A 25,391-nucleotide genomic window follows, 5' to 3' on the forward strand; every position below is an offset into this window, starting at 1 on the left:
TCTTTACAGTCGTGCTTCAGTTCATTGAGGTTTGTGATACCTTTATGCGCCGGTCTCTTAGCCATAGCATTTCAGTCAGGCTGAGGTCTGGACTTTGACTAGACCAATGCAGCACCTTGATTTCTTTCTCTTTTCAGCCATTTTTTGTAGATTTGCTGCTGAAATTAGGATCATTATCCTTTTGCATGATCCAATTTCAGCCACGCTTTAATTGTAGAACAGATGGCCTCACACAGGGCTGTAGAATACTTTGGTATCCAAGGAGTGCCCAGGTCATGTGGCTTAAAAACAAGCCCAAATCATGAAGCCTTATACAGTTGGTATAAAGTTAATATAAGGTGATTGTGCTGTGTATGGCCAGACATCTCCACTTTGGTCTCATCTGTCCAAAGGACATTGTTGCGGAAGTAGTTGCGAGGCTTTCTCCTGACAACCCTTCCAAATAAAAAATACTTCTCTTTCTAATTATACTGACCTGAAGTTTAAGGGTTAAAGGCCTGTAGAGTCTGAGATTTAGCTCTTGGGTTTTTTGCAGTTTCTCTGAGGATTGCTCTGTCTGACCTTGGGGTGAATTTGCTGGGACGTCCACTCCTGGGAAGATGGACAGCTGTCTTGAATGTTTTCCACTTGTGAATAATCTTTCTCGCTGCAGAATGATGGACTTCAAATAGTTTGGAGATGACCTGATAACCCTTCTCAGACTGATGAGCACCAACAATTACTCTTCTAAGATCATTTCTGATGTCTTTCCTCCACTGCATCTGTCAACACTCATGTGGATACTCGAGACCAGCAAACTACCAAAACTTCTGGTTTTATAGAGGTGCTCACACTTGCAGATGATCAGTTCTAAGCATGTGTTTGATTTGCAGGACATGCTTGCTATTTACCCTCTGAATTCCTGTGGAAACAGCAGGGGCATACTTTTTGTTAAATAAATAATGAACCAATATAACATATTCATCTGAGGTTGTATTTAAATAATTTTAGATCCCGCTAAGCATCAGATTATTTTTCTGTTATGTACTGATACAAAAACAACCTTAAAGTGGACAGAGGGGATACTTTTACTTTTTCATGACAGTATATAGCTGGATCTAGTAGATTTTTAGACATCATTTCAGTCCGAATATGTGCAAAACAAACCCCAAAAATGAGGTAACAGCTAATTACAAATGTAATAATTTAAATTATCAATTGATGTTTCTTTCTCCCACCCTAAGTCCACAAAGATCAAGAAAGGAAGCAAAGGAGACACCAGTATGCTCCAGCCCACTCTGATGGCAGCGGTCCCGGTATGGCTTAATGCACTGTCCAGCATAGTGTTAGAGAACCATTACCATTAACAATAACAGTATCACTCACTGACTCACTCGACTTGAGTCTGTATGTCAAACAATGCTGCTGGCTTGCGTTTGAGGCCTGTGCACAAGGTTTACTCATGGAATAGCAGTGATAGAGTCCAGCAGTCTTGGATCTGCTGGATCTTGGTCTGACGTAAATACATCCTACCAATGGTCAATGCTGCATTTAATCACCAGACAATGTTTGATTCCCAGGGGTCTAAGTTGAATATTTGTGGTTACCTAGTGCAGCTTGTCTTTGAAGTAAATTTTACTAATTAATCCATTTCAGCAGTAAGGACTCCGAGATGGGCTTTGCTTAAATTTTTTTTACAGTTTGTTTATTAAAGAACACCCCAAGGTAGTCAGAATATGTCAGAATTTAAGCTGCTCTAATCACGTGGACATTTTTAACATTTTACACAGTTAATGCAAAAAACTTTAATGTGAAATTAGGTCATTTGTAGCTACAAGTTGTTTGTTTCAGTCTTTTCACTTTCCTTTTACAACACTCAACTTTTGGTTTGGTAGAAATGCTGCAGATGGCTGTTTTAAGTGAAAGAGTCCAAAAACCTACCCCCCACCCCCATTTGCTCTAAACCAAAAACCACATTTAGTAGCTACTTGGTAGATGTATGATGTGTATGAAGTGATTATTATTAAAAGGGGGAAAAAATGATGGTATATGATGGACTAAAATTCAGACTGTGGCCTGAAACATGACTTCAAACGAATCCAAGTGTTCACGCTTTTGAAGGTTCTTCTGGTTGTAGTTTTATTGTGCTTTGCTGCAGAGAGATATTCATACAAATACTCAACAAAATTTAGCACTCTGTTCAGTCGTGTTGGAGAAACAGGGTGTCTACAGGTCCAAAAGAAGTCTTAATTATATTATGTTTTACTGTTAAAGTGTCTTTTAGTTTGCATTTTCCAGCTTGCAGTATCTTAATTTTCCCCCATTCTACAACCACGTCCTTATTCACAAGTTGTCACAGCGGGTAGCGCCACATGCTTGATTTGGAAGAGTTTTATGCTTGATGCTCATCCTGACACAACTCCAAAAGGATACGTGTCTCTTCCCGGGACATTCTACAAAATTCATATACTGAAATTGTGTTTTGGAGGCTGTAGTATTTTTGGAATACTTTAAAGTCCAATCCATGCTTCAATTCAGAAAGCTATAACAGCTATATCTACAGCCATAGTATGATAAATGTTATTTCTTCAAGTAGTCAATAGAAGTGGACACATACAGTTGTGGTCAGAGGTTTACATCCACTCAACATGGGCATAAAGGTCGTGGTAATTTGGGGGCTTTTAATTATTTCTTCATTGCTCTTTTTCTAGGATGGAAACTTGTACAACATGTTGCCAAATGTCTTCACTCACACATCCAAATCATTGAATTCAGATATTCTAGTCACAGGTAAATAAAATCAAGCACTTCTACATGCAGACTGCTTCTACAAACATTTGTGAAAGAACAGCTCGCTCTCAGGAGCTCAGTCAAGTCCAGCGTGGTACAGTGATAGGATACCACCTGTGTAACAAGTCCAGTTGTGACATTTTCTTGCTACTAAATGTTCGACAGTCAGCTGTAGGTGTTCCCGCTAAACACTGATTGGTGGATGTGTGATCATGTCTATATTGGGTCTGTCGGTCCCAATATAGATAGTATTTTAGTTAATCAACTCATTTGTTTGTAACCAGGTTAAAACTGTCATTTATTGAAATGTGTTGAAATATTAAATATGTTGAAATCTATGTAAAATAGTAATGGTTAGAGTATTTAGAAAATGTTTAAATTCCTTTTGCTCTTAAACTTATGAAACAGTGTGTTTTATAAGTTTAAAAGAGCATTTGCATTAAGTATCAAGTATCCTGTTTCATTGTGAATGCCTGGTGTTACAAAACAGCCCCTTCAGTGGGCCAAAATTGGAGGTCCAAAAATGACTTATAAAAGATGTCACTCCAACATCACTTTGTGCAGTGGGTTAATAACAAAGTGGAAGCAACTGGTATCAAGAATCACTCAGCCATGAAGTGGTAGGCCAAGTAAAATCACAGAGCGATGTTAGCAACAAACCTTCAAACTTCATGTGGTTTCCTAATTACCTCAAGAACGGTGTGTAGAGAGCTTCATGGAATGGGTTTTAATGTCTGAGCTGCTGCCTGCAAGTCTTATATCACCAATTACAATGCAAAGCGTTGGATGCAGTGGTGTAAAGCACGCCACCACTGTTGTCTGGAGTGATGAATTATGCCTCTCGGTCTCTCAATCCAATGAACGAGTCTGGTTTTGGTGGTTGCCAGGAGAACGGTAAAGTGTACAAGTTTGGTGGAAGGGCGATTATGGTGTGGGGTTGTTTTTCAGAAGTTGAGCTTCTCACTGAAAACCCTTTACCCCTCCACATATCTCTTATCATTGTGGCCACATAGCCAAGTCTTTATCTTGTCTCACCATAAAACGTCTCTCCAGAAGGCATCTAATCAGAATCAGAACTTTATTAATCCCAGACGGAAATGCGTGAGTGAAAGAGTGTTGTGAAATAAATTAATTTTATGCTGGCAAAGAGAAACTGCCTGTTACAATCATACATGGACAGCAATCTATGCAATCTTTTGATTCCGTGTAGAGAATTTGAGAAAAACCAAGAGAAATTCAAACTTATGCAGCCAATTCCTTTTTTCTTTTCTTTGCCTCATTAAAGATGTCTGGAAAAAGAACAGAAAAAAAAGAAAGCATTAAAAGCTCCAAATTAATATGACATTCCATAATGAGCAAATCTGTGTACATTGTGGCCTCAAAGTTCTTATCCTTTTTTTAAAAACTTTACCAGTTTGATGCCCAAGTTCACACTGTATTTACATGTAAATTGTTTTAACTGTATTATTAGGATGAAAAGTTACATTTGCTAACCTACCAGTTGTTCAAAAGTCAACAGACTGCAGACACATTGATAAAGTGATAGTCTCGGTACTTTTCCTCCATTCAGGATTTTGTTTTCCCATATCTTGTTGTTTGACTGTGACCATTGCCAATACTGAAGATGCCTGAAAATGAATGTCATCTAACAAGCCAGTTGTATTCAATACAGGATGCACTCTTCTCTCCCTCTCACTCACATGGAGACCCCCCCCACCCCCATCTCCCAGTGGTCGTAGTGTAAAGGCCAGAGGGCCCCAGTTTCTGGAACCATTCACAGCTGTAAACAGAACGTGAGAAAGCCCCATGTGGTTATCCCCACGACACGCACACACATACAAATTGTTTGCTGTGATATGACAGCAGGCGGCTGCATGGATCCTGTGTCGACTTCCTCTCTCACTGCTTCATGCACACACGTACACACACATGCACAAACCCAACAGGACCAGCTGGTTTTTATTGTTTTTTTGGTGGGAGGGGGGTTTGTTTGTGCCCTTTCCCCATTTCACCATGTCCAGCCTTTTGTCGACACTGATGTAGATGATGAAGTGCTCTTGATCTGTGGGTTTCTGTTCTCTGCACCACAGTCCCTTTGGTAATACAAATTGATACGACTTCCCATGATTGACATTGCTCTTCCTTGTACCGTCATGTTCCTAGTACCACTTCAGCCCATTTTTAGCAAAGAAGATATTTGTTGTGAATGTTGGGCTAAGGCATTTTGGGCATTGGAAAGAAGATAGTTTGAGCTGATATGACTGACAGTGGCTTAGTTACCCAGTATTAACAGAGAAACATGTGCATTCACTAGGACCTCCAAGTTTCTGGCCACCAGGCAGATTGAAATGTGATACTTCCTTTTTTTTAGTCTGTTCTTGGACTCCTGTGGAAAAATATCTGCATCCTCTGCTGCTTAATGTTCACCAGCTCATTTCTAAGTCTGTCTGTTGTTTGGTGCTCAGAAAGTACTTCAGCTGAAACTTAGTGTTAATCAGAATAGAGATGAATACAGATGCTCATTCTGGTGATAATTCTCCTGTAATGTATCAGTGAAAGCTGTTCCAAGGAAGTCCTAAATGTTTTGCTTTGTCGCTTATCTGGCATATTGTTATACTTTAAACAAAGGAGCTCAGAAGGAGCTGCTTTAGCTCACCTGGTTGAGCTGCTGCCACTGCAGGGGCCTGGGTTTGAGTCTGCTCCAATCCTGTGTGTTGTCCCCCTACCTTCCTATCCAACAAAGGCTAAATGTCAAAAAATAAATATAAAAAAAACAATCTAATGTTTAGGGCCACAGTTAGTAGTGGGTTTACCACATGGTTTTGTTTATTCCAAAGAGAGATTCCTTCTTCTGGTTTGCTTTTGTTTTGTTTGTTTTTTTAGTTTTGTAGGTCACATAGAAATTAGAAACACATTAGATATCCATTGGGGAGCCTTATAGTTATGAAACCAGAATTGAAGAGCACACGTGCATGTGTGCTTGTGTTGATCTTTTCTTTTGTTTTATAAAGTTTCTTAAATATGAGATTTGGGGGTTTTGAACACATTAGTGTTTAGTCTTTTTTAAAAACCTCCAAAGCAGGGACCATATGTCTAAGCCCACCCAACATGAAGGTTAACTCCTATTGTCGTCCTGTGACAGGGATATTGCTATCAGTGTATATGTTGGTTTAGATGTCAAACATTTCTGCACATTGATGCTGAAAAAACATGCTTAGGGTAACATTAGAACCGGTGTCATCGCATAGTCTGTCCAGCAGAGTGTGCTCCAACTTACAATGGCTGGATTCTTTTCCGTGCTTTCAAAAAAACTTTAATAAACTCTCATTGATTTATTTACCAAATGTTTCTAAGAAAAAAAAATATTGGCTTAGATATTTATATTGCGATCTTTTTGCACCATATAAACTTGCACTGGTCTCTAAAATCCAGCATTGCTCAAGTTCTGCTTCGTGCCAGAGTTCAGATACATACTACTCTTCATTGCTCTGACTCCAGTATAATCACCTTTAATAATCACCACAGCTGTAAGTTCACTTATAGATTAACTATAAAAATTACATTTCTTAACCATCATTTTAGTCTTTTCTCTGTATCTGTATCAGTCTTAACTGTTGCTCTTATTGTTACCTTTTACATAATAATGCTCTTTTTCTTTTCACCCTGTCCCGCCTCCTGACTTCAGGAGATCATGGACCGTATCTATAAGAACGTGATGACAAAGGTCGAGGAGATGAACTGTGTTCAGCGAACACTCTTCATTCTGGCATACAACTACAAACTGGAGCAGCTCGCCAAAGGATACAGCACACCACTGTGTGACAGGTATGGAGACTTATATCACCAATTACTGTTGCATTTGCAGCTTGGACTCTCAAGGAATATTTAAAAGTCATAATTTCTTCATGTATTTCCTCCTTTGTTCATCCAGACTGGTGTTCAGGAAAGTCCGCTCTCTGCTAGGAGGACGGACACGGGTGTTGCTTTCAGGTGGAGCGCCACTCTCAGCAGCCACGCAGCGTTTCATGAATGTGTGTTTCTGCTGCCCAGTGGGTCAAGGATACGGCCTGACGGAGACCTGTGGAGCTGGAACCATTAGCGAGTGTGAGCATGAATGGAAATCTTACAGTAGGCATGCCTACTGTAAGATTTGTAATGTGTGAAATTATTTTAGTTTGAAATGTGTAAAATTTCAAACCACTCACAAATTAGAAAAACGAAAACATTTTATGTCATTAATTTTTACCCCTCAGCCCTAAAAGGCTGATGATGTATTGTCATCACCCCACCTAGTGAGCGGATGGGATGGACACCCAAGTTGATGAATATGAAAATTGATCAATCGAGAGTGAGCGGATGTAATTTTTCTAGCTTATACCAAAGGTGCATCTGTTAAAAATCTCAGATGAGTTCAAATCTCTGTGACCTCAACCCATGTCAAGGTCAGAGGTCAAGTTTTCTGAAAATAACCAAGGACTTTAATATTCATACCACAGGTGTAGCTACTCAGAGTCTGAGTGTTAGCACTGCCGGTCATCAGTATTTTTAATGTGAGCTGAACACATTCAGTGTAAAATTCCTGTATCCTATTTGGCAACAATCAGTCAGATCACAGTTCCCATCTGTCTTGTGCAAATGAAAAAAATACACTCACTTGTGAGTTTATTAGCTTCAACCAGTTTAACTAATTCAGTCCAGTACAGTCCTGTTTTTTTTAACTGTTTTACACATGCTTTGATTCAGCTGTATGATCACCAAGTGTATTGGTATCATTGTGACACACTCACAGTTGTGCCTATTATTCTGCTGACCCTATTTTTATAAACGAGGCTAGACTAAACAAGGGAAATGCCTCACTACAATGGTAGTAGACTGTAGTAGCTACTGCTAGGTGTACCTAAAAATCTCAGCATAGCTAAAGCTACAGACCTCCTTTAGTGAACATAGAGGGAGAAATAATTTTAAGGTCACATTTTACTATTGTGCTTTATGGATACCGAAATGGGCAGCGCTACTGCAGGTTACCCTGTAAATCTGCAGGGCATTTAATAAAGTCACAGACAGGACCCCCGCTTCATAAACAGCTGGAAGCGACACTCCAAACCACTGTTACGTTATGCTTAGTCTGTGTGCAGTGGAAGACAGACAAACAGAGGGACAGACACTGTTTATGTACAGTATTACACTTTATTGCTGATTTTATCATGATATGTAAGAATAAAAATGGGATATTGCCAATATTTTAGGCATCCTTAGAATTTCACAAATCACATTTTTTCAGGCAAAATTGCTAGCTTGTTGTGTTTATTTGTTTATTTAACAGGGACATTCCATATTACTGGATATCAATGTGAATATATAAGATGTAAACATGCTGGGCTTTAGTAAAGCTGCTAATTTACATCTATAGAGCCCAGGCACGTAACATAAAAATATACTTACTACCAGTTTTTTCTCAATTTTCCCATATTTTTCCAATCAAATCCTGGCACCCTCCTATTTTGTGGTTTTTCCCCATGAAATTCCCGTCAACTTCGACAGCCTGAAAGCAGAGATAAAAACAGGGGGAGAACACAAAGAGGGACAGAGGCCTTATAGCCAGGATGGGAAAATGGATAAGAGGAAAATAATTAGTAGATATACAGTGCGTGGGTTGCAGTAAACAAAAAAAGGGAGTATATTATCTGTTTTCAGCAGAGTGGTGTGGAAAAATCAACATTAGCAATAAGTCACGCTACACTGAGACCCTATCAAGTTTTTAAAAAAAAAAGGAAAGAGAAAAAGAAATGAATATGAAATTTTATGAGTTTTGTAAAAGAAAACAGAAGAAAGAGTGATAGTCTCCATTCCCTCATAAACATGAAGACCAAGAATGTTTCACATAACTATGGTGCCAATGTCTGTCCCAATAATCAGATATGAATTAATCTATCTGTTCCACTGCCAAAGCATTTGCGAAATGTAAGAAACCCTATCAGCCTTTCCCAGGCAGACCAGACCAACAGACCCATCAAATCCACTGTGGTCATCTGAGTCAGGAAAACACTGAGTTGCGAACACTCCTTAGGGATGGGGTTTCCATGGCGAGGGAGCAAGTCAGGTCGTGTTGCTATGGCAATAAATGTTGTGCCTTGATGCTAGTGTGCTCCCTGATATGTGCGTGTGTCTATGTGTGTTGTCTGTTCTAGTGTGGGATTACAGCACTGGGAGAGTGGGAGGACCACTGGTGTGCTGTGAGATCAAGCTTAAAGACTGGGTGGAGGGTGAGTGAGACTGGGAGAGGCACTACGCACATATACACACACATTTTATGATGGTATAAACACAGTCATTTGCATTCATATTCAAAAAAACATCAGTCTGCATGTTTTGTTTCTTTATGGGTCATCTTTTACACACATACGCACTTGATCCAACACTTTCTTTCACATTTCCCTGCCTGGTGGGACTTTGAGCATTGCTCTGTAACCTTGTAAGGACAGTACTGGTCTCTCCACTTTTTACGTAAGGAATCATAACTCACTTTCATTGCACTCTGTTGAAGTTTTGATACTTATCGAGTTGAGTTTATTCCTTGCAGAGTAAAAATAGAATTTTAAGTAAACATACCATCTGATTTTTGGGGGTTTTTTGTTTCTCAGCAGTGTTATGATGTAGCAGATTCAGTCCAATAAATGTTTTTTCATTTCTAATCTGCTGATGCTTTTAGGTGGGTACCGTAGCACTGACAAGCCTTATCCCAGGGGAGAGATTCTCATTGGTGGGCCCAACGTAACGATGGGATACTACAAGAAGGATGCGAAAAACCAAGAGGACTTCTTTGTAGACGAGAACGGCCAGCGTTGGTTCAGTACAGGCGACATTGGAGAGTTTCAGGAAGACGGCTGTCTCAAGATCATTGGTGAGGAGGCATGAGGAGGTGTGTGTGTGGGTGGAGTGTGTAGAACGAGAAGGTCTTATCCTGGTTTTTATCGTCACTAAGTCTGAAGCTCACATTCTCATGCTGTTGCCCATGTTGTGACTCTCATGCTTGGTCTTGTTCCAGACAACCTTTCATCTCCACTTGCCATTTTTTAGTGTGTCAGAAAAGCTTTTAACAAATCACATTTTACTTCGCATCCTAGTATGATTTCACGTTTCTGTTTACTTCAGTGAGCCAGCCCCAGCCCCCTACTTTCCTCTTTTATCAAGATGTTCAGATGCAAGATGTTCATTTTGTTCAGATGCACACAGCTGAGTAGAAAATGCATCCTTCTATCTCACTTCCTCCTTTCTTTTTAAGATATATCCACATATATGCATGGACATACACACTTTTTACAGGCTGCTCCCTTTGCTGTGTTTCCAGATCGTAAGAAAGACTTGGTGAAGCTGCAGGCAGGAGAGTACGTTTCCCTGGGAAAGGTGGAGGCCATGCTGAAGAACTGCCCTCTGATCGATAACATCTGTGCCTATGCCAACAGGTGTGTGAGGAGTGGGGCAGTGAAATATTCATAAGAGTAGTTTACAGATCCACTGAAACCTTTATTATCTCTGTGGATCCTGTTCTTTTAGATCGTCGTATTGGTTTGACTTTTAATTATAAAATAGACCTCTCGCATTAGCTTCTTTCCATAATCTATAATTGTGAACATACCACGGCAGACCTAATGACATTTTCATGCTTTTCAGCATTAACTTTTTATTAACTCGCACGGTTGCTGTTTACACACTGCTTGGCTGAAGCTTTGCAACTCCCAGCTACACACACTAACAACAACAGCATCTTTTCATTAACTCCAGTTGCTGCTATAAACACCCTCAGTCAGCCGCAGCTTTCCAGCTCACAGCCCGACTCACATCATCAAGAACAACCACTCTCAGGACCCTCTGGCACAGATACAGATGAGGACAGAATTATTAGTTCCTCTATGAAAGTTTCTTTTTTTAAAAGAGTATTTCCCAAGTTCCAGTTAGAAGAACAAGGAATTTCTTACGCAGCCTTTCCAAACATCCTGGTTTTATTTTGTGTGCTTACAAGCAAAATTATTTTACAAAAACTACCAAGGTCAAAATTATTGATGCTAATAGTTAATTATGTGTTCTTTATGCTATATAATAGCCTGCAGTCTTTTGTTGTAGTTTTCAGTAAGTCAAACTCGTGTCCTGAACAATCCCAGCCCATTCTTCTTTGGAGAATGTCTCAAGCCCCTCCAGATTCGTACGCCTCTCCCTTCTTTCTCTAAATATAAGCAGCATCTCTGTGGCCAAAGAGCTTTACTTTCACTTCATCTGACCAAAGGACGTGCTTCTAGTATGCAGGTTTCCTTAACATATTTCAGTCTGTCTTTCTGCAGAAGTTTTTTCTTTTAGCATTAAAAGTTTAAGCACATCATTGCACAGCACTAGTTTGTTCTGTGGTTCAAAAAAAGGGTTCAGGGCACTAATAATAATAATAATAACAACTTTATTGATACTAATTTAATAATAATTGGTCATTTTTGTTTTTTCTTAAATGAGTCTGTTATTGTGTGCAAACAGAAATAATTGACATGTTATAAAGAAAACTGGTATGCTAAGAAATGTTACATTAAAAATATTTTGCTCTGTTTAAAAAACAACAACAACACTAAATTCTGACAAAAACTTTAAATTTAATTGGTGGGTAATAATTGTGTCCTCATCTGTATGAATGTTACTTTGACATATCGACCCACCTTAACAAACTGAGGCTGTCAAAGCAAACCCTTCATGCCAAAGGCACTCCCCAATGACAGCAGTCCCACCCAGCAGGATGCAATTTGCTCAGGAATGGCTTGAGGGAACACAAAAAATAGCCAAAGTTGTTACCATGTCTCAGTCTTATTCATTAACAGCAGATGTACCAAAAAAAAAATCCATTCTGCTGAAGCTGCAGTCCACAGGACACCCACAGGCCCACATCTGTGGCCTAAAGGCTCTAAATTGGTTGTAAGGTAAAAGGGTGAGCATGAATATCTGTGTTAGCTATGTGATGGACGAATAACTAGCAAATGACAAGCAGAAGAAGATGAATGGACCATTTATTAAAGTTTTGGTTGTCTGGTGATCTGCGGTGCAATATTTTTCTGATTAAGCTCCATGTATCTGCCCTGCACGAGATAACAAACAGGCAGAGTGAATTAAGCTCAGATAACAACAAATCTGTTTTTCATTATTCGGTAGGAATAAAAACCTTCATTTTGTACCCTAAAAGTGGCAGGCCCTCCTGCTCTGTGTGTTTCCACAGATTCACGAAAACATTTTGTTTTTCTGATTCAGAACCTGGATCTGTTTCTGCAGCCTGAAATATTTATTCAGTTCTGGGTCACAGTGCAGCTGTTTGTCAAGCGATTTGAAGCATGCAATCTGTTCACACTCTCTCAAGCATGTAGTTTTTCCATCTCCTTACAAGGCTAAATATGCCACTCACTGACGAAAAGATTGCAAAGATTGCTCACTCTGGTGCTCCATTACCTTATTCGGCCCAGCGTCCACATCCTGAAGACCAGTTTAAGCTAATAATTGTTCTGTTTTTCTTTCTCTTTGACTCGTCTTCCTGCTCTGCAGTGACGAGACGTACGTGATTGGCTTTGTGGTGCCCAATCAGAAGCATCTGTTGGCTCTGGTTGACCAGTACGGTATCCGAGGGTCATGGGAGGAGCTGTGCAACAGCAAAGCCGTGGAGGAGCTCGTTCTCAGGGTCATTACTGAGGCCGCACTGGCAGGTGAGAAAGTCAGAGAAGGGGTTAAGCTTCATCTCAGAGCTGCAGACACAAGCTAGGTTTTACCAAGTTCATGTTTCTTCTTCCTTTGTAGCCCAGCTAGAACGCTTTGAGATCCCCCGCAAGATCCGGCTGAGCCCAGAACCGTGGACACCTGAGACAGGATTAGTGACTGATGCGTTCAAGCTCAAACGCAAGGAGCTGAAAACACATTACCAGGATGACATAGAGAGAATGTACGGTGGAAAATGACAGCCAGGACCAGCACAGACCTGAGACCAGAACAATACTTAACTCTGAAACACTCCCACACCCCCAACTCCCATCCTTTAGTCTGCAGTGAAAGAGCCACAGCAACATAAATCTGTGCTAAATCTTGTGGTTTCAAGGACCTCACAGAAACACAGATAAACCAGTTTTACAGAGGAAGCAGATTTTACTTGAATTTGTTGCAAAAGACGGGCTGAGAAGGTCTTTGTAAGAAAACATCCCTTGTGCCCTTTTTTTCCATCCAGGTGTGTGACCCTATTCCAGAGGACTTTATTGTTCCAGATGTGAGTTATGAAACAGAGCATGCGTAAGCTGGTGTTGTCTGTTGAACTCTTGTCTGAGTTGCCACAGCAGAAGCTCAGGTCGCTTGTAGCCTCGGTGCCTTTTACTCACCTGTCTCGAATTATGTGTCAAAATCAGTTCATTTTGATCTTCTTCTAAAACTTTAACTTCAAATTTCTAATTTCCTGCAGGTCAGGAGATGGTTAATTTTCTTTTCTTGTCTTTAACTTGTTTAGTGTTCTGTCAGTGGTTTATTTTGCCTCCCTCCCACAGTCAGACTGTGACTCCCACGCTCGTGGGGCGTCTCTCCCATCAGCACACTATGAAACTAAAAGCACAAAGTCATTTGAGTGCAATGAAACAGGTTGGTAATCAAAGATAAATCCTGTTATGTGATCTGATGATTTTTATGTTTCGACAATGATTCTAGTTTCAGAAAATTACCAAATTGTGACTAATAGGTCTTTTAAAACACTGAAGAAAAAGAAACAAAAGTGCATGTTTAGACATTCACTACAGTGATACAGTACACTTTTCAGTGGGTACTCCTTGTATTACAGATGAAATGACTGTGTAATCATTGTAGTATTGATAAATCATAATGCAATATGAAAATAGATTGCATCTGCTCCAGTAAGGCAGTTGATTACAGAGAGGATCTAAATAAAACTTTATCAGTGTGTGTGTGTGTGTGTGTGGGCTGGAGAACAAGCACATTTATGGAAGTCTGACTTTGTCTACCTTGCAGTCATTCTCTTTAAAGTTGTGTCATACGTGTTGTCTTTTGAATGGCCAAGTGTGTAGCTTCACGTACACAACCCTCACAGCCTTTTGCCTTTTTTGTCAATCTTGGCTGATCGGATGTTCCTCCTTATTCACACATTTCCATCACTGAAGCAAATGTGTCGGCTGTGTTTAAACTGAAGTTATATGATCAAAAACCAGGTTTGTAACTCGCTGCACTCCTTTGCTGCAGTGAGAACCTGCCTTGGTGAATGACACAACTGGATGAATGCGCCAGATACACGTGAGCTAACCTGATGATGCGATGGCTCTGTTGTGCAAACACAATATTTCCCTTTATGGAAACAGAAGTGATAGTGTAGGGCTGTTTTAGGTTATTTTCTATTCTACTCTTAGAATAGTTGCCTTGTATAATTTTGGGCAACACCTCTACATGTTTTAATTCACATGTTTTCTGTCCCATTGGCACAGTTGGATAAAATCAAGCACCTAGCCACGCAGTCTGCTTTTACAAGCATCTGTGGGAAAATGGGCCATTCTGAAGAGTTCAGCCGAGATATTCCAGAATCAGCTGTAAGTGGTATTACTACAGAGTGGAAGCATTTAGGCAGGACAGGAACCTAAGCCTTCTGTGGCATTAACATCAGAACAAAAACTGTGAGCTTCATGGTGTGTATGTGGTCCTCTACTTTGCCTATATCGTGTACATCATTTGAATATCTTTGTTAAAGTATTCCCTTAGGCTCCTCAGGGCTCCTCTTTCATTCCCTCAGTTTATATTTTACACAAGAACAGTACCAACATTTAGCGAGAGACTTTGGACCCAGCATTCAAAATCTTAAAAGACTGTGCCTACCTTTTCCCTAAAGTGAAGTGTTTGTTTTTGTGTGTATTTTGCAGCTCAGGGCCACTGGACCTTGAGTAGCCTGCCAAATAATCAACCTGTCAGGTGCAATTTAAAGTGTGTGCTAGAACGGGAACTAGTTGAGGCATCATGTGTCTTCCCACCTTTATTCCAAAATCACGTTAGAGAACTAGACCAAACCTTTTATGTAGGGCTTTGTTGTCTGTTGTTGTCTTTCTATACCGAGGTTGCAAGTGTAAGAATATGTCATTTTTATTATTCCTTCTTTTATTATTATATAACAAAGTCTTCCATGATTGCATTTGGTGAAAAGGGCACATGTGCTGTACGCCCACCTACATGAATATTTGTGATTCACTGGCTTGCCTGTTTGAACACTGTAACACATCGCCCAGCCTAGTGATGAAAATTATTTATTCATAATTTGCCTTCTCCAATGAAGTAAATAAAGATTTATTTTGGTCTCCTTGTAAGTGCGTTTTATTTCCGCTATGGTCACCAAGTCTGACTAATTAAATTGAAAGTATTAAGCACTATCATTCTTTTGTAATGAGCACATTAGCCTTACTGGGTGTGGGGGTGATGCCTGTGTCACCAGACAACAGAGAAATGATGACATTTATTTTTGCCTGAACGTCAGCTACAGAGTGAAATCAGCCTCCACTGATTCAATAATGCTAATGGTTAATTGGAACTAAATTCAATTCAACCATTAATGCTCAGCAGTCATTGGATTTTTGAGGAGTCACTTTGGAGTGTTTGCAAACTGATCCTTGGCTGTGTCTGGTGAAATCTCCTTTGGATGCCACGTTTTTAAAACAAATGAAGGCGCCCTTGAAATTAAATGACACAAACAGTCAGCAGGTCAGTCACATCACATGGAAGATAAAACTGCAAGGGGACCTTCATGATCTTTAACATCTATGTTAGCTTTGCTTTCTGGAGGGTCAGGCCTTTTATCTGAGCCCTATTTATTTTTGTTACTTTGAACATAGTAATTTTAATAGAATTTTACAGAAAGGGAGTTAAGCAGAATGAACTCTACTGTGCGAAAGAGTCTCCCTCCATTTCTTCATGTTTTGCCAGATGTGCTTAGAATTTATTAAAAAAAAAAAAAAAAGGTCTTGAGCAAAAGTTCTCCAGCTTTCTGAGGGCCTTTCAACTTTTTTCGTTGGACATTGGCTGCTTTTCAATCATTTTCAGTTCAGTCCTTGTACCTTGCACCAATAAGGTAATTTCCAGAGCTGTTAGCTAAAAAAAAATCTGACACATTGCTACATGGTGTGCAGTGTGTCCTGAAAAAGTTTGAGAAAACCGTTAAAGTGAGGACAAATGAAGTGACAGGTCTAAAAAAAGATGTTAAAAGTATCTGAAAGTTATGTTATCAATAGAAAAAATCCATCAAGTATCTGACAATGGGCCTGAGAGCACCTGCCTCTTTAGTGTGATAAATCTGCGCTGAAATCTTTTTAGAAATGATGTCAGTGGAAGAGTGACTCAGTGACTGGCAACGGCTTCAGCATGGGAATGATCCCAAACTGCCAATGCAATAAAAGCATACCAAAGCCCAGAGTGGAACACTATCAGCCGGTACAGCCCTCCTCAGAGCCCGGACCTCAGCATCACTGAACCAGTGTGGGATCCTCTTGGGATCAAGATGTCTGTCAAGAAGCCTTGACACTATTCCTGCTGATTACTCAAATAAATTACAGAAAGCTGAAGTTAGTTCAGGCTGTGTTGAAGAACTAAGGTGTTTTTCAACTGTACCATTGTTCTGTGTTTTACCAGCAGTTGTTATGAAATGGCTAAAATATCTGTAGAACTCAAAACTAGTCTTTGCTCCATGCCATAATCATGGTTATTTCTCGTATAAAGTTGCCCATTTGAACATCACGTTCTGTGCAGATTAACGTGCTTTTAGAGCTGGCCTCAAGTGGCCACTTGAAAAACTGCAATTTTTGGCATTTTATCAAAACCTTTAATTTTCAACCCCAGCTTTTAAATATCTTGGGAATCTCACATGAATCTGCAGCGCTTCTCTGCCTTATAACAACTCATAATAACCTAATGCTCTTGGCTCTCTTTCATACATGATACATAAAGTAGAGCTATTTCCTTTAAGTGGCTGGTGGAGACCAAAGAAGAGACCAAAGAGCCAGTCAGTATTAGAGTTACACTATCAAAATGATCAGATACAAAACTCCAAACTAACAGTTCTATTGCTGCATACTGCAATAACTGCTGAAGGTGTAAAAATAGTGCTTTGCTAATACACTGATATTTTATACTTAGTCTTCTTCTGCTACATAAAAACTGTTACTGCACTTGAGTATTAACTTTTTATTTATTTACATATATGTTTAAGGTTACTCCTGGATTTTGAAGAGAACATTTGATATCTAAAACAACAGACAGAAAATGTGTTGGTCTTCTGAAGTGCATTTACATTTCAACCCTCTATCATCGGCTAAAATGGTTTTCCTTCTCAGCCTCTCTGATTATCTCATTTTAAACCAGGTCCAACAGGTGGAAATTATGCTAGAACAACAACAGAAGAACAGAACAAAGTCTGCAGCAGAACTTCCATGAGTTCCATGAGGTGAACCACTAGATTGAAATCAGTTAGTGGCTCCTTTAACAGCTAGGACACTAAAATACTTCTGATTGTAAGACTGTCATGCTAACAGCACTGATACACTTTTATTTGGGATGGATTTTTTGATTATTTTATTGTTACACTGATACTTCTGCTGGAGATTCAAAAGACCACCGTCAGACTAGAGTTCTCAGAATATTTGTCAGCACAGATGTGTTGGAAATGAAGTCCCTACATTATTCAAACACATCTTTAAAATTTTATCCATAGACCTCAGGCTCATTTGCAAGGAAATGGAAAACAGTTTTTGCCTCGGAATGGTCCAGAAGATTGATGGAAAAATAGAGTGGTCCGATAAGATATAGACTCTAATAGACTTTGACAGCAGAGAGTGTGAGCAGTGACTCCAGGATTAATTCACTTTTCATCAGCTGCTTCTAAACAGTTGCAGTCTATAAGTATTTTTCCATTACGCCCTCCCAGGGGCCACTTTCTCCTGGACTCTGGAGATGTGATGTAATTCTTCATAAGATCTAAAGTACTCATGAGCATGTGGTAGTTTCATAAGAATCCTCCAGAGGTGTGAAGAATATTCAGAGATGTACTTTACTTCATTTTTTTTAAACACAAGATTCTCCCTCAAGGGTTCCATATACAGAGGGCTCATCTTACAATCAGTCCCCGTCATGTGACTCACGATGACGCTCCAGGGAAAGGGTATAAATAACTTCTAACTTTTAGTAGTTCTGCCAAACTCCAGAAGAGCTGCAAGAAGACACAAGTGGTAAAAAGGTCCACATGAGACACCGCTCTTCAGTTTGGTGAGTTTACAAATCCTGACACTTTTCTTAATGTTTAGTTTGAGACTAAATCTGTTTTTGACTGCTGGTAACTTTTGCTCAACTTTAGGGAAATGCACAAAAACCTTAATTAAAATATAGTAAATGAGCAAAATGTTGAAAGCAAACAAACAAAAAACCCTTAAAACTATATTTTTAAGCAATCAGTGCATGAATAGAAGAGGGTAGCAATTAGCGTTTTCTAAATCGCCTATAGCTGTGATTGATTATCAGTCTCTCAGTGTTGGCCCCGGTTCAGACTGGCGACCTGTATCGGTACCTCGCCTAGCTTGCCCCAGGACACTGGAGTTAAAAAAAATAAAAGAGAGAAAAGGATAGAATTTTTTTTAACAGTTACATATGTTAAAGAAGGAGATAAACTCGTGAAAGATATTTTAATTGTAAAATTTTAAAAACTATTTATGGGGGGGGGGGGGGCACTCTTTAGAAACTTTGTCTTGTGCGTAAAACACGCGCGTATGGCGTGCGTCAAGTGTACAGAAAGTCTTATATTTATGGATGGAAATCTTTTTTTTTTTAGGTCCCCTATACAAAAGTTGCACTTAAAAATGGAGCACTCGGAAAACTCCACAGCTTCACCAAAACGCCTCGTCCTGCACGCGCAGAGCACCGGAGAAGACAAAAGCGACGGGAACGCGTACCTCTACATACTGATAGTCATGTCTTTCTACGGAGTCTTCCTCTGTGCTATAATGCTAGGCTACTTCCGCTCCAAGAGGAGGGAGAAAAGAAGGGTGAACATATTCACGCGCCTGGTGCACGAGGAGGAACAGCGGGAGTGGGGTGCACTGCCAAAGAAGCACAGCCTGAGCTGCCCCGCTGCGGCCTCGGGACTGCGCTCGATGCAGGTGTCCCTGCCTTTCTACAACAACCACGGCGGCCACTTTGGGAATCTTCATTATGAAAGCGCGCTGGCGTGCGTGCTGTGCACGGAGCAGAGCAGCATCAGTTCCCTGTGCTCCTCCGCGGACACGCGCCTCACCATAGAAGAGGAGTCCGACAGCGGCACGGCGGAGGGACCGGCGGAGGGACCGGAGGAGAGCGCGAAGCCAGGAACCGAGAACAGCGGGGATGATTCAGGCTGAACCTCCCCCATTCCAAAAGAGAAGAAACATCACCATGAGAGAAGATCAGGATGTCCTCTGACGTCTTACTATCAGAGGAGCCTTAAACAGCCCAACATCAACTACCCAAGCCACCATTATTCATGATATGAGTAAGGGACTGGGAACTGTCAAAGAAGTCTGAGTGTGAAATGTTTTAGATTTTGCTCTCAGACCACTTAGAGGGTGTCACGGCTATGAGTGAGTGCCCAGCGGCAGCATGAACCCACACACAGACACCACATTAGGCCACATATTTAAATGTATATCTGCTTTTATTTAAAACTACAAGCTGAGATTCAGATGTCATTTTACATGTTATATGTTGGAAGAACTTCCAAGTGGTGAATTCTGTTCATGTCAAACTCAGATATCCTCAATACAAGTAAATCAGAGTATTTGCTCATATATTCTATGATTTTACTGTATATTCATGATTTTTTTTTCTTCACTTTGTGGTGACGCCTCCCTGCTGGAGCTCCCCACCCTCTCTTCTGACGCCACACTGAGCTCCACTGCACTGGTTTGGGCTGATGACTCACCCTGCTGCAGGGGGATGAGTGGAAGACAGATGACTTTTCTTGTGGGGAAAATATTTTGTCTGAAACTGAACCTGGCTTCTTTCTGGCCCACCCAACCCTAAGTTTGGGGGGGGGGGGGGGTTGTTTTGTTTTTTAAGTATACCTGGAACCCACTTGAAAAATAGTGAAAGCTCTGATGTAATTGTAGCTTTGTACACAATCTTTGAGTTAGGTTTACTTGATGACACCACTGCACTGTACATATGGTTTGCATTTGTCACACTGTAAGGCTTAATTTAAAATTGAATCTTTGTAGTGGTACAGAAAGAATAAATGCTTTTGAACCCAACACAAGCTTCAGGTCTTTTTTTCTTGCACTGTAATGATTCACCAATGGAGGGCAGTGTTGTAGTTGTTGCTCCTAACAAATAAGGATGATGGAGATGAAATGAGGAGAAATACTCACTATTTTTAGAAAGCCTTGATTAATATTAGAATAATGCAAAATAGGGCTGATAATAAGTGTATTGTTGCCTCTGAAGCTCATCTCCTTTGCACATATCCTTAGTTAAACCTCCACAGTTCTGAAAAAAACACAGCAGGGGTTATCACAGTAAACACAATTCTGCTTCTTAGTTTAAACACAGACCATGCCCAAACCTTTACCATCAGCTAACTAACAAGCCTTAATCCATTTGTTTCCTTATTTATTGTTAATATTTTTTTATTGTTGTGGGGGTTTAAGGTCATAGCAGACCACCTGAGGGATCGCAGACAGCATCTGTAGACTCATCAGCCTCCATTATCGTGTGGTGATTTGACACGGAGCACTAGCAGACAGCAGCAATGATTCACCAAGGTTTTCCTCTGAAGGGGAAAAGATGTCAAGTTTTTAGTTTGCTCTTATGTGAGTGTGTGTGTGTCTTTTTTTCCTCCACCGCATCATCAACCCCGTCCACCAGCATAACACACGCACACAAACATGGGCTATCAGCAGCGCTGCAGGCTCACAGCTGCAATGACAACTCATCACACCAACATTAGCACCAACAAAGGCCACGGGGAATACAAGTAAAGACTTTATGACGTATATGTATTGACACTGTATCAGCCCTGATAGGCCCACAAGGTGTCTGGCAAGGGTCTGGGTTTGTCTTCTTTGTTTATCTGGCATGCTCAATTTAACACCATTGTAAATACATTTCAGTGAACTGAAAGGCAGGAAGTCAGCTACACTAAATATTTGGTTTTATGGATTTATGAGTTTTTATGGTCTTCAGCCTCATCCCGGGAGATTAGACATTTAGTTCTTATCAAGAGAAGTACCCACTCCCCTGAAAGTTCTCATGTGAATCAAAGCAGACCCAATGCAAATGTCAGTGTGATCCAAGTTTATTACCAACATAAAAACTGAAACACTTGACTTCATAAGTATTCAGCACCACCAACACTGTTTAGTGAATGCTTATGCTTGGGACCTAAACATGATATTTAGACTACTGGCACAGAGCCTTGAGCTTTTGCTTTGACCTTCTTTTATAAAATCCCAACCAGTGAAGCACTCACAGAGTATCCAGTCTCAGCCTCAGAGGTCAGGAATTGTTTCAGATTTATGCTTTGGTAGTGTGGCTTTCTTTTGTTTTCTTTGTTTTAAATTATTTTTGTCTAGCACAGTAATTGGTATTTAGCCATAGCATCAGCACAAATAAAGCCCATATGGATGATTAACACTTTCAATGTCTCCTCAACATTGAACAGCTTGATTCTCATGAGAAATTTATGCTTGCTTGAGGATGTAGATATGCTTATAGCTACCTGTATTATTTACTTTATGCTAAACATACAATAACAAACATCAGGGTTTTTTTGTTTTTGGGGTTTTTAGTTTTTTTGCATTTTCACTATGTCCAAGTTAGCATGCTGACTTAGCTCAGTATGCTAACTTGGCTCAGCTCAGTTGTTAGTCTCATATTAGCATGATATTTTAGCATTTATCTCAAAGCACCACTGTGGCTTACCTCAGCAGCTAGCTTGGCTGTGTACAGTGTACTCTTTCTATCTTTTATTCACAATTTAACTGTACTTAAAGTAAGACTCTGACCCATAGCACACCTAAATTCACTTGTGCTGTCATATGGCTTCAAAAGTCTAGGCAGGCTTATTATTTAAATGACTTGACTTTAGGGTAACTCACCTGGAAAGTGGAACCTTTGGTGCATTGGAATGGTGACATGAAGACATAGGTATGGGAAAGTCTGGTGTCGGGGGTAATTAGCACAGAACATTGAGGTTTTGCAGACGTGACATGTGACCACTAAACAGTTGATATTAAGTTGTCCACTATTTTGAAGTGACAATCATAATAATGATGTAATTTCAAGGGAATAAAGCCTCAGTGACACGGACCTAGTTACTCTCTGAATCATACTGAAACTAAAAAGTGCCACACAGAATTGAAATGGAAGAGTGGCCTTGGGAGCCCAAATGCATTGCAACTTAAGAAAACACCAGCAAATAGAAAAACACTACAAAAGCACACAAAACACAGCAGAAGTAGAAAAAGCACCATGAAAGCTAACAAAATACAAAGGAAGTGATTGAGAGCTGCAGTAAACGACTAACAGCAAACGTATCTACAGTATTATATGAATAATGTGAATACAGCACACATTACCTTCCATCTTTTTTTCCCCTCACAACACTGACTAATCCTCCTCTGTAAAAGTGTGGCTCAATCCTTTGCATGTTTTGTTTTCTGCCACTTCCACAGCTGTTCCATCATGTTATTGTCTCACTTCTTCCATTTTTGTGTGTATTTGTGCAGCATTTGCTGGTGTTTTGTTAAGTTGCGTTTGGTCTCTCAGGGCCACCATAAAATTGAGGCATGTAGCCTACCTTCAACCTTTGAATTAGCAGCCAAGAATTCTCCATTTCCAGTCTGCATCATACTTTCTTAAATTGTGCTACCTCTGAGCTTGTAGTTATAGCAAGGGCTTGCAGACAACTATGAAAAAAAGAATTCTATTAAAAACTACCAACACCAACAGGTCCAGTTTGGGTTAGTCCAATTTGCGCCATTGAGGCCTGGCAGTAAACAAATGGTTACAGCTGTGTCCACACACTGTAAAATCTAAATTTAAGCCTTCTCAGTATCCAAATGAAGCCATCCAGGTCAAATAGTGGATGGCTCAGATCCTCAGAGTCATATCTCAGAGTCTCTGAGATATGACTCTTTAGGCTGTTGTAGTCAGGCCCCAGTGCCCATTCCATGCATTAACATTAAAGGGCTCTTTTCTGGTGATCAATTACCAAAAAAAGAAAAGAAACTGTATTATTATATTACTATAGACATTCCTAGTGGATGAGTTGCTAATACGTGTTACTATCATTGTAAGCGTACGAAGGTCATCTTTTCAGAACGCAACACATTTAAGTAATGCTATGAGAAGAAGAGCAAAAGTGTGATTGAGGAGCCTTTGTGCACATCTCTGTTTCTGTGTGTCTTCCTTACCTCCAGACACTCTGACACGGATGCAGACTTGTTGAAGCGTTCAAAATCGCATTTCCGACATAAACACCCACATGAATTATTGATGTACAGCCAACCCACAGCCACACATTCGACCGTTCATTTATTATCAACCAGGAAGTCAAAGAGGGTGCACTGCTGTGTCTCTGGGAAAAATATCTGCAAATTGCCTTTGTCCTATTTCACAATCTAAGACCGTCTGTGTGAGTGTGTGAGAGACATAGTGGGGCAGGAAAGCAAGAGAACAAGGGAGTGTAACAAGGGCAAGAATAAGAAGCAGATGTGATGCATGGAGCTTCTCCTGCACTGTGAAGCAGGATGTGTGTCATTAGTGTCCCCCTGTGGGAGTCGATGGTGAAGCTTGCGTCCTGCCTTAGGCCTCTTTTACACACACACATATACACATACAAACAGACACACACAAACGCACACCACCATCACTACCAACCACCAACATAGTCTCTCCCCTTTTCCATCCTTGTCCTCTTCCTTTTGTTCTCTCTTTCAGATTTCCTATAAATATAATTGGCATTAGTGTTGTAAGTGGCTGGATTAGCAGAAGTATTTGAATTGTGCTGTATGTCTGAATAAATGTTTTACATCGCCTTACAGGTAGCAGCTAATTTTTCGTGCATCAAGAGACAATGTATACTAACTAAGCCATAGGTAGTTATTAGCTGCATAAGCCCCCCCCCCCGCAACTCTTCTTAGGTCCACAGAGAGAGTGGGCTGGGGTTACTCGTAGCACCATTAAGGTGATTTCATGCAGTGCGCTGATCAGTGTGCAATGTGACGACTGCCCAGAGAAATGCCATCCAGTCAGCAGCAGCAGACAGGAACAGCACAGTGGAGGAATGGCTGATAGCATGTGTCTGAATTGAAAAAAACTTGTTACATTTTGTATCAAGACCACATGATGAAAAACCTTTCTTGTAAACAGATTTCATCAAAGTACAGACATCAGTTGCATGTTTGTAACCTGCTGTGGGTCTGCAGTGAGTGTAAGTGCAGGTTAGATCTGTTATCCATCTGCTGAAGGTCTTGAGATAATGTAGAAACGAGGCAGAGACACAACACATCCTGGTGGAAATTTTAAAGACACTCAGTTTCGCACTTTGCTCTGCAGCTCCCTCAAATAACACGTCTAACCCAGCAGTGAGTCCTGCTCACTGCACCTTTATCAACCCAATTTCCACCAGGAGCTGTTTTTTTTTTAGCAAAACACCTCTAAAAATAGTCACGGAAACAGCTCAAAGTTAGACAACAGCAAGGTAAAAACTAGTCAATGGAATTATTTAGAACTTGCATTTGTCAGGTCCCTCTCCGTGAATTGCTACCTTATCGTGGTGGAGGGGTTTGTGTGTTCCAGGGATCCCAGGGGCTATGTTGTCCGGGGGCTTTTTGCCCCCTGGTAGGGTCTCCCATGGCAAATTGGCCCTGAGTGAGGGACCAGACAAAGAGCGATTCAGAAGACCCTTATGAGGAAAACATCGAGGGAACAGTTTACCCAGCCCGGGATAGGGTTACCGGGGCCACGCTCTGGAGCCAAGCCTGGGGAGGGTGCCCGAGGGCGAGCGTCTGGTGGCTGGGCCTTAGTACATGGGGCCCGGCCGGGCACAGCCCTAAAAGGGGACATGGGCCCATCCTCCCGCAGGTCCACCACCCGCAGGAGGCACCGTAGGGTTTGGGTGCATTGAGGGCAGCCAGAAGCGGAGGCCCTGGCAGACTGATCACCGGCTACCAAGACTGGCAATTGGGACATGCAATGTCATCTCTCTGGTGGGGAAGGAGCCTGAGTTAGTGCGTGAGGTTGAGAGGTACCGGCTAGATATAGTCGGGCTCACCTCTACGCATGGCTTGGGCTCTGGAACCAGTCTCCTGGAGAGGGGCTGGACTCTGTCTCAGTCTGGAGTTGCCCCTGGTGAGAGGCGGCGAACTGGGGTGGGTATTCTAATATCGCCTCGGCTTGCTGCCTGTACGTTGGGGTTCTTCCCGGTGGATGAGAGGGTTTGCTCCCTGCGCCTTAGGGTCAGGAAAACGGGTCCTGACTGTCATCTGCGCTTATGGGCCGAGTGGCAGTTCAGAGTACCCAGCCTTCTTAGAGTACCTGGGTGGGGTGCTGGAAGGTGC

The 25,391-nt window shown here is 40.9% G+C and overlaps 2 protein-coding genes across 4 annotated transcripts in view; both read left to right on the forward strand.

Moving 5' to 3' along the window:
- Positions 1-15,121, forward strand: part of acsl3a (acyl-CoA synthetase long chain family member 3a) — a 47,559-nt gene extending 32,438 nt beyond the window's left edge. For all 3 annotated transcript variants that reach the window (XM_080288589.1, XM_026192349.2, XM_026192350.2), the window contains 8 exons: positions 1,224-1,295; positions 6,455-6,594; positions 6,701-6,873; positions 8,958-9,032; positions 9,479-9,670; positions 10,118-10,232; positions 12,337-12,494; positions 12,586-15,121. In XM_080288589.1, the coding sequence (XP_080144715.1) occupies positions 1,224-1,295; positions 6,455-6,594; positions 6,701-6,873; positions 8,958-9,032; positions 9,479-9,670; positions 10,118-10,232; positions 12,337-12,494; positions 12,586-12,743 (1,083 nt within the window). In that variant the 3' untranslated portion in view covers positions 12,744-15,121. The remainder of the gene's footprint in view (positions 1-1,223; positions 1,296-6,454; positions 6,595-6,700; positions 6,874-8,957; positions 9,033-9,478; positions 9,671-10,117; positions 10,233-12,336; positions 12,495-12,585) is intronic.
- A 2,798-nt stretch (positions 15,122-17,919) lies between these two features.
- On the forward strand, positions 17,920-20,081 carry kcne4 (potassium voltage-gated channel, Isk-related family, member 4). Its single transcript, XM_026192454.2, has 2 exons — positions 17,920-18,069; positions 18,629-20,081. The coding sequence occupies exons 1-2, from the start codon at positions 18,047-18,049 to the stop codon at positions 19,191-19,193; spliced, it is 588 nt and encodes a 195-aa protein (XP_026048239.1). The 5' UTR covers positions 17,920-18,046; the 3' UTR covers positions 19,194-20,081.
- The last annotated feature ends 5,310 nt before the right edge of the window (positions 20,082-25,391 follow it).

The sequence above is a fragment of the Astatotilapia calliptera genome, chromosome 14, assembly GCF_964374335.1.
Source record: "Astatotilapia calliptera chromosome 14, fAstCal68.1, whole genome shotgun sequence".
NCBI classification, from domain to species: domain Eukaryota; kingdom Metazoa; phylum Chordata; class Actinopteri; order Cichliformes; family Cichlidae; genus Astatotilapia; species Astatotilapia calliptera.

What these genes read in the sequence shown, in the direction of transcription:
- kcne4 (XM_026192454.2), top strand. Translation starts at nt 18,047, where the DNA reads ATGAGACACCGCTCTTCAGTTTG. An exon ending in AGACACCGCTCTTCAGTTTG is followed by an intron (nt 18,070 to 18,628) that starts GTGAGTTTACAA and finishes TTTTTTTTTTAG; the next exon opens with GTCCCCTATACAAAAGTTGC.